The sequence below is a fragment of the Phaseolus vulgaris genome, chromosome 11 (genome assembly GCF_000499845.2).
Source record: "Phaseolus vulgaris cultivar G19833 chromosome 11, P. vulgaris v2.0, whole genome shotgun sequence".
Classification (NCBI taxonomy): domain Eukaryota; kingdom Viridiplantae; phylum Streptophyta; class Magnoliopsida; order Fabales; family Fabaceae; genus Phaseolus; species Phaseolus vulgaris.
In genome coordinates, this window is record NC_023749.2 from 6,703,886 (window position 1) to 6,713,529 (window position 9,644).

General features: G+C 33.4%; 2 protein-coding genes across 2 annotated transcripts; one reads left to right on the plus strand and one right to left on the minus strand.

Annotated features, from left to right (window-relative positions):
* The first annotated feature begins 2,248 nt into the window (after window positions 1-2,248).
* On the plus strand, window positions 2,249-5,190 carry LOC137827771 (uncharacterized). The gene is made up of 3 exons (XM_068634088.1): window positions 2,249-2,429; window positions 2,601-2,810; window positions 4,437-5,190. Exons 2-3 carry the CDS (start codon window positions 2,614-2,616, stop codon window positions 4,945-4,947), a joined length of 708 nt encoding a protein of 235 aa, XP_068490189.1. The 5' UTR covers window positions 2,249-2,429; window positions 2,601-2,613; the 3' UTR covers window positions 4,948-5,190.
* Window positions 5,191-5,633: 443 nt separating this feature from the next.
* LOC137827763 (exonuclease V, chloroplastic) lies at window positions 5,634-9,271 on the minus strand. Its single transcript, XM_068634074.1, has 7 exons — window positions 8,735-9,271; window positions 8,527-8,631; window positions 7,704-7,825; window positions 7,036-7,185; window positions 6,783-6,936; window positions 6,426-6,502; window positions 5,634-6,126 (listed from the first exon to the last, which is right to left on the minus strand). The coding sequence occupies exons 1-7, from the start codon at window positions 9,056-9,058 to the stop codon at window positions 5,880-5,882; spliced, it is 1,179 nt and encodes a 392-aa protein (XP_068490175.1). The 5' UTR covers window positions 9,059-9,271; the 3' UTR covers window positions 5,634-5,879.
* Between the last annotated feature and the right edge of the window lie 373 nt (window positions 9,272-9,644).

A 9,644-nucleotide genomic window follows, 5' to 3' on the forward strand; every position in this document is an offset into this window, starting at 1 on the left:
ACAAGAATTCTGCATAACAACTTTGCTAAAGTTTTTAAAAATTACAGGGATATTTTTAATAAGATTTTGCATCTTATTCAAAATGTTATGCAATCTTTTCTATTTTAATTAATTGAATCCATTTTTTATAAAAACAAAAAAAATTCATGGAACTTACAATATATTTCAATCTTTTTATAACTCATGGTTTATCTTGATTTCTATCAAAGCCATTTAAATATCAATTATTTAAAAAATAATTTTCTTAAAAATTTAAAGTACTTGAAATAAATGTGTATTGTATATATTAAAAGGATCCAAAGGTGTCTATCCTTCTTCTTGAGCGAGACTTCTGTTTCTGATTTTTTGGGGAGGATTCTGATTTTGAAGTCAGATGTCATCCATGGTATCATGACTGTTGAGCCTTGCCAGCCGATTGATACTATATGTATGGCTCAGTCTTCTTTTGAACGTCCCTTCTTCTATATGTACTTTTGTTTGTTTTCTAACTTACACGTTTATCTTTTCTTTGACAATTTCACGATGGGCGTTTTTCAGACGTTCAACGTGGCTCACTCAAACACCTAGGCGTCTATCCAAGCTTTTCGTGTTATATCTGATGCATTTCGTCTGTGTCCCACTCCTGTCACCTTCTTAGCTATTACACCTTTCACTCGGCTGAGCCTGTTCTGTGGCATTCACTTATCGGTCAGTTGGGTAATGTTCTTTTCAATTCCTTCACCACCTCTTATAAGAACTTCAAGGGTAGTTTTTTCAAAATTTTCATCCCACCCGAGGGCATGAAGTTCTTCTTTGATGAAGTTGGTTGGTTGAGGTTTTCTATGTTTTAGACTAGGAATTCTTCCAAGTTTAGGGAGTGGCCTCACCCCGAGTGCTGAAGAGCAAGAAATTTACTCTTTTTTATATCATTTTTCAAGAAAATTTTCTACACGGAAGCTGGTGGGCATGTACATGTTGTCTCAACTTTAGACGGTCTTCCAGAATATGTTAGTTTTTTCTAATCTCAGTCGAACTTGATCGTTTTTCTATTTAACTTATGTAATTTTTTTTTATTGATGCATAAATCATGCATAAATAGGTTCCTCGAGCTGATAATTCAGTTAATGACTTCCATGCAAGAGTTTTGCAACGGACAAAGGTCGTCCTTCGTAGAGATGATATTTGTAATTATTTAAACATCATATCAATTGATAAATAAAGATAATGATCATTGAAAAGGATAAATTTGAGATATATTATGATAAATTATTTAAAAAAATTGCATTGTGAAATATGTTTTCTTAGTGAAACTTTCTTTTATTAATTTTTGGTTGTTCAACACAAGAGTTTATGTACGTTGGATTCATTCACTCATTTAGTTTTGAATAAACATAAGATGAATTTATTTAAATTTACTACAAGTTTTTTAGATAAATAATTACTTATTTAAGAAGAAAAAAATCTTATTAATGTAAGAAATTTTTATAATAAATAAATTAGGAAAATAGATAAAAAAATAGAAATGCAATTAGTTAATTAAATAAATCTTTTTTTAGAAAAATAGACACAAACAGACTCGTCTATAATTTATTCCTTTTTATTATTTGATAATGTTTATATTAAGAAAAATCACAATAGTTATTTAAATATTATTTTTTATTTTAATTTTTTATTTCAATCTTTATTATATATTTAAATAACTTAATTAAGTTTTAAATATCTCATAAAATTGAGTCCTCTAAATTTTTATTTTTTATTCTTTGTGTGTAAATATCTTTTTATTTGATTTTTCTTGAGCATAACGCGACTTTCATCTTCAACTTATCAATCGATTTTTCTTTTGATCCTTAATTTATTTGATTTATTAACCAATTTACGTATTTTTTTTGTAAATTAGAATCGATTGAAAGAAAAAAGAAACGAATTGATTAACGAGTTAGACCCATAACACACATAAAAGTAACAAGCATATTGTTTAGGCAAAGCAACCAAATGGTAAAATACTTCAAAAAATAAAAAAATAATACAACAAAATTCTTAATACACATTTAACTAAAAATATTTAGTTTTGTGAGATATTTAAAATTTAATCAAAATTACTTAAATTATTTAATATTAATATTTAGTTGTTGAATATTGGTTATGGAAAATAAGCACAAGTCATCTTTTATCTAAATTGTTCTAATGTTACCTTTCAATTTTGGTCTACGTAAATATATTACTTTTTAACTCATCTTAATATGTTATTTTTTTATTTTACTTTTCACTCCACTCGGGTGCAGATTCGGTGTAGCGGGTTGGGCCGGGTATGAAAAAACTTGCCTTAATACGGTGCCGTTTCTGCCCAGGTTACATTCTTTTCCTTCTTCTGCTCTGTCCAACAACACTCCAAGTAACGGTGGTGGCGCTCGGTGGTGACGGCGGCGGCACTCTGTTCAGCGACCAATCACGTTAATCCGCTATTTCCCATTCTTTTGGTTCCTCGTTTCTTTGCGAACGCTATTCTCGAAGTTTCTCGAATAACTGAATTTAAAATTCCGTTAATCGAAAACACTCTCGCGCAATTCGTGTGGTTTATCTTCTAAGCTTTTCAATCTGAGTAAAGTGTTTTATCGGTGCAGAGTGATAGGGAAAATGGCGTTCAGAGGGAGAGAGATGATGAAGAAAGTTCTGAAGACGGTGGGAGAGAATGGTTTGAGTCGAAGAGAAAAGGAATCGTTGGAGAAATGCATGCCTCGAAGCAAGGTTGTGATGAATCGCGCCAAACGCGGTCTCTTTGCCGGGCGACACATTCAGTTTGGGAATCGTGTCAGTGAAGATGGCGGTAACAAGTTTGTATCCACTACTTCGTCTATTTTTTTTATTTTGGTGTTAGTTGCTTCTGGTACGTGTCATGGTGGAAAGTTTCGTGTTATAGCCTCTGGTGTTAGATCTATGTTTTCGGTTTCTGTTGTTTAATAGTCGTGCTGGTTGAATAATATGGATTGAATGGTTATGGTTCTAGTTTGTTTCAGTTCAAAGGCCAACTTCTAGTTAATTTTGCTCTAACTCCATCAATTTCTGAAGATATCCCTCCCCCCATTGAAGTAATAAATTCTACATTTCATGTTGTGATGGGAACTCTATGGGAGAGGGGACAGCTCCAGTTGAAGAAGTCAAATGTAAGGTTGATGTTTTGGAAGAAGCTGTTTCTAGGTAAAAGAATAAAATAGTTTTAAGGGGAGGAGATTCAAAGATATAGAGGATAAGATATCCTAATTATATTAACGACAAAAGCTAAAGCATTGATACAAATGCAGCTTTCCAGTGTCTTTCTAGTTTCAATACCTCAAAGGAGGTAGGATCCTCAGAATCTGCAGCAAAGTAGAGCCGTGAAAATATTCCTGTCCCTGAAAATCTCACTGCCTGAAAATTTCTCTGACTAGGGCACAACAGAAACTGCTGTTGCATTTTGCTCAACTTTAGCTGTTGTGCAATGTAAAACTTATTGTGCTTTTCAGTAACTGGTTAGTCAACTTATTTGCATCCATCATGATGAGCATGTTGTTAATTGTGTGCCTATGATTATATCTGTTGTGTATAGTGCTTAAGTAAGTACTATGACAATAGTCAATGTTATATATTCCGAGCTATATTGAACCCTAAACCCTAGACTTGAAGTGTTTTTCCAATCCTCTATTCTTTGCGTGGGAGGCCAGCTTCCTTGCATCCCCCAGCTCAGTAGGTGGCTGCTTTTGCTAGAAGAGGCAGTCACTAGACTAATCTCTCTGTTTTTCCTTATTTTTCTGTTTTTCTGCTTCAATAGCATAACCCCTTCTTTGTTAAAATTTTCAACAGTATAAATGAAGGATAACGTTCTAGATTAAAAATTGGAAGAGTAACGAGCTAATCATCTTTGGGTTCCAAAAAGTTGGATGGGTAAAAGAGAGATGATTGATTTGCAAGTTGCATCTGCTCTTGTTTAGTGATTGGAATCTGATGCATGTTAAATTGCGGAAATTCCATTTTCCATGGGGGCAGTTTGCTATCATTAGTTTAAACTGTCAATTTCTTGAACTCTCCATGGAGCCAACATGGGACAAATTTTCTTTGTGGACCCTTTTTTCAGTGATTATAATTCTGATTGAGTTCTATAATGTACTTATCATTTACCTGTTCCTGTCATTGTTTACATCCAGTACCATTCTTGGAAACTTGGTCTTCAAAATTCTTTAGTCTGGGATATAATGAAATTAGTGATGTCTTGGTGGTTATTACTAATTATGTTTGGAACTAAATGTCCTGTTAACAGTAGCTTATATTTGCCACACCGAATATGGAATGCAAAAGTTCTTTTTGTAATATGTGCAATATCTCTCGCACGATAGTTGTAGGTTGAATCTCTTTGTTGTTTGGTGATCCCAACATGGTTCAGAACTTTAAGTGTTGTCTGTTGGTTTCTCTAATGCTTTTGACAGGACAAGGAGAACTTGGAAACCTAATGTCCAGGAAAAGCGGCTCTTCAGCTATATCCTAGATCGTCATGTTCGTGTTAAGGTCACCACCCATGCCATCCGATGCATAGACAAGGCAGGTGGGATTGATGAGTACTTGCTGAAAACTCCTTATCACAAGATGGACACTGAAATGGGCATTCTCTGGAAGGCAAAAATTGAGAAATTGTATGAAGAGCTCGGCCAAAAGGAGGTTGTATTCTTTTCACCTGAGGCTGAAGTGAAGCTTGAGCAGGACTTTAAAGATTTGAAACTGTCTGAAAGGGAAGCACGAAAGGAAGTCAGAAGAAAGATGTACACTGGAATGACCAAGCACAAGCTAATCGAGGTGGAACATAAAGATGATCAATCTATTGACGAGGGAGGCAACAAAATTGATGTAGAAATTTCGCATGACTCAACAAAACAGGTGGTTCCTGTCTCGTATGTCTTAGCTGCTGACAAGCTCAAAGTTGGAAGTATTCTTTCTAATTAATGTACGTTATGGCAACTGATAATGGCGGTGTAAGCTTTAATAGCTCAGTCAAAAAAATCTTTTTTATTCGATTTTTGGATCATATTGGTTTCTTCAGAGGTTTTTGTTCAAAAGCTTTAAACTTTTTGTAGTGAAAAGCATAATCTATTATGTCAAAATAATAATTTAGTTCTATTTTTCTAGCGGGACTGTATTTCCTGTCGCAACTTGGTAAAAATCAATACAAAAAGTATTGTTCTCTTGGTTTTTTTTTTCTTTTTCTTTTTCATATTTTGGGACCTTCTGGTCTGTGCTGCATATTGGCAATGTACCAGAGTCAGGTTTTGAGCGATCTGAATTCACTCATTCAATGTCTGTCGTTTCACTACCTAATTGACAACCAAAAGGTAGAGTTTACTGCTGCAGCTTCCATTTTATTAAAGTTGTTTTGATATACCGTAAGAAATCGAATTGTAGTTAATATGCTTAAAAGACAAGCTTAATTTCTCCGTAATGTTGCTTGATTCCGAGGTCTCTCCCTTTACTTCTAATCGATGTTTCGGTCTAACTTTCTTTATGCCTTCAGTAGTGGTAAACCAGTGGTTAACAAAATTCCTTCTCAGATACATGACAACCATGTTAGAATTAAATAGGATTTTCCTTTGAAAATTGAAAGGATGAATACTATACTTATAGTGATGTTCCAATTAAAAACCAATTTTCTATTTTATACAAGATGAGAATGTAATAGATAGCTGCCAAAGTAATTGACATGTGGTTACAACTTACAACAACAGTGTATTCTTATGGGTGAATAAAATAATGCCTACGGTTAACCTACTTAGGCTAATGGCAAGCTCTGATAAAATATCAAGCTTTTCCTAATAATGGAAGGCTTCCACCCTTATTGATGCAGAGCTAACAATAACATTAGAGAGTTGGCATTCGGATATCTAGCCTTCTTTGATGTTTAAATCATTGCTGTTAGGTGCCATCGTTCCTTTACCATCATTGTATGCAGGACAGATGGCAGCAAATTGACAGTAACGACATTTCCAGCGTTCCTCTTCAGGAGTGTAAGTGGCTTCTTGATCTCCAAGCCAAAACTCGAGACATGAGCGAATTTGATCCTTCAGCCAGTCATGATCATATGTGAATTTATCTTCACCAAGCAGTGAATGATCTTTCTGATACTCATATCTGACATAGAGCAAACACAACCATGTTAATAAGGGCTCTTGTACTGCAAACAACATGACCGCTAAATTGGGTCAAAATTTCAAGTTTTTTACTCAAAATAAGCAATTATTGCTGTGAATGTGTGTGCATTTATGTGTTTAGTAAGTCACTTTTAAATTTGAGAGTGGTGAATACTATAAATATTCCACTTAAAAATCATATTTATTGAAAGCTATTATGAGGTCCTGTTATTGTCCAGAACAACTGACAATCAAAATATAAAAATTAAGCAAATAAGCTCTTGGCTTGGAGTCGCATACCTCAACAAGAGCTGATCATGAGCAGGAGCCAGCATCCTACATGTATTTCTGTAATATCTCACCACATCATCCAAGGTCTGCATTTGCCAATAACAAAATCATGAGAAAATATGTAAAAGCCATGCTGCAACTGCTATTTAGCTGAAACTTTTATAGCAGAGTATTTCTTGGTGTAAAAAAATCACTTACGAGTGTCGATAAAACAAAATACTTAATGTAAAATTTTCATAGCAGAATATTTTCAGTGTAAAAAAATCACTTTCTGATTGCGGGAAAAAACTAAACACTCGACGGAAAAAATTTATATTGCATCTTCCTTAGAGATAACACCCAAATACATTATAATCAAGCACTTACTGAAGCAGAAAATCCAGAGTCAGCACTTAACACTTTTAGATCTTCACATAGATTATGTTGAGGGTTTAAGCCAAAATAAGTGAAAAAAGAATTTGAAGGAAAATTATCAGCAACCAAATTGTCCCACAAATACTTGTAGCACATCAATTGTAGCCTGCCAAAATAAAGAAAATCATAAGGATTCAATCCAATGCAATAGGATGCAATTTCACATCCAACAGAATGAAATAAAATGGTAGAAGAATAAGCAAACCTTCCATTTCGTCGTTGTGGTTCACTAGGAAGCGTATCTCGAGCGCGAGTCTTTGTGTCAATTATTATTGGATTATTATCATTTTCTTCTAATGGAATCCGAATCTCATCAAGCACTCCCACCATCCATGTACCTTCTACAAAGCCTACTCTGATATCAGAAGAATAGTCCATCAGAACTGCTCCAAATCCCACCAACAGGGTTGAGTAAATTTCAAGTAAAATCTATCATTTCTTTGAAATCTAAACTGTAACCAGTTACATTAAAAAAAAATATTTGCTATAAAATATGACACCAGATCTTAATAAACTGTAATGAGTACATTAAAAGCTTTATTGGCTACAAAATGTGACACCAGATTTGCCAATTCAATGCGTTGAAACCAAAAAAAAAAATGGAGCATGGTTGAATTCATAACTAAATAAATACTAACAACTTAAAGAAATTTCATTAGGAACCTAAACCAAGTTTTCTACTGTACATAACTACTGAAAGAGTCAGAAGATGTTTCAAATTCTAAGTCGCAGAACATAAGAAGTGATAAGACAGGTAATATCCTATTTTTTTTAGAGACTTCGCAATCAGTTAGAACTACACGTTCACAACACAACCTTTATCAAAACTAATGAGAACCTGAAGATTAACTCTTAAAATGGTCATCAACTTACAGTGGCAGTTCACGAGTCAATCCTTCAAATAATAATTGATTTACACCATTTATAAAATTAAGAAACTTCAGTGCCCACAAATCTTCTTTGTATTTGACCTTCACTTCCAGCCGTTTTAAAACCTGCACTACTAATTTTAAGAGCCAAATTATTTGAAGAAGCACTTGAAGTTTAAATACTAGAAATACAAAAACACGACAGTTATACAGTGAGCACATAATGACTACTACATATAACTAATAAAAAGATAAAGATAGCATCCAAACAAAACTTATCTGGAGTGTTTTATTGACAGTGCCTAATGGGAACCTCATGCAATAATTGCTCACAAAATAAGACAATACCATCAAATGATTGAATGCCCATAACAGTATCAACAAATTTCAAATACTCAAAAACGTAGGACAACATCCACCACATGTAGATACATCTCACAAGGCTTCAACTTTTGAGGACTTTAATTACTTAAAAAAGGCTGACTAAGGATTGAATCGATTAAAATATTTATGCTAGAATTTAATTAGAATACATATCAGTGAAAAAAGATTTTTTACAACAAAAAATAAACATTTTTATAAATTAAAAAGTAAGTTTTCTGAAAAAGCTAAATACTAAAGTTTACACAAACTATTTCATGTATAGAAAGATAATTTTAGTAATTTCAGGAAGAAACTTATTTCCTTTTCCTTGTTCTGGAAGTGTCTACACAGAAGCATACCACACATGCCCTTGAATTCTTCTTAATTACATTAAGAAGTAAAAGAGGAGAGAATGTAATGTAAGAAGTTGAATGAATGATGAAACAAAGGAGATATGATATGACCTCTTCTTCAAGCTTTGCATGGCGAGCAATGCCTGCTCTCATTGCTTGATTAACCTTTCGCCCTCCAAGAAGGAGAGAAAACTCCACTTGTTTCTGGCACCATTCCTATCACACAACTTTCAATAATAAATACACAGTAACCCAATTCTTCAAAACACAGAAAATTCATGATGCCGAAAACCCAGTTAGAAAAAACAAAAATTGATACCGTAGAAGTAAGATCCGTGATGGACAAAGCCCGTTTGTTCCTGAAGCGGTGAAGAAAGGAATCAGGAAGAGGGTGCTTTTTCTTGCGGGTTGGTAAGTCCTCAATATCACTGCCACTCGATAACCTTCTTTTGGACGCAATGGTGATGGATAACGCATTATTGTGAAGGGGTGATTTTGAAGAAGAAGAAGAAGAACGAATTGCGGAGCAAGAACGAGTGGAAGCGAAAGCGAAAGCAGCTTCAATGAGAGCCATTTCGTCGTCGCTGATTATTTTGATGGGTATATGATGTGGATTCTGGTCCTCCGAGGAAGATGATGCCATGTTCGTGTCGTGACCGTTGAAAACGCCGCGTTTTGGGGTTCCACGATTGCTTCGCTTCTTGTTCAACTTCCACACACAGATTCATACTTTCACGTAATCTCTTTACTCTTTCACTATAAAAATACAAACTTTTTTATTAAATTGCAAAGAATCTGACCTTTATTATGTGCAAGAGTTAACTTCAAAAAATAACTCTCCATCAAAGTATAACATATTCGAAAGTTCTTTTCAACCTCTTAAATTTAATGTTTAAAGATTAAATTCAGTTTTAAAAATTTATTTTAGCCATTTAAATTCTATATTTAAATATTAAACATATAGTTTTTAATTTAAAAAGTTAAAATGAATATTTAAACGCCAACGACTAAGAATTGAATTTTAAATTTAAAAGACTAAAATTGAATTTATCTTTATTTTAAAGATTAAAAATATATTTAAATTTAAGATTTGTTCATTCTGCCCATAATTTTAATACTAATATTTTTTTACAGTAACATAAAACTTTTACGGTCGGTTTTATTATTATTAGAGGTATGTATTCATATTTTAATTTTTATGATAATAAAAATCTAACATATATATAAAA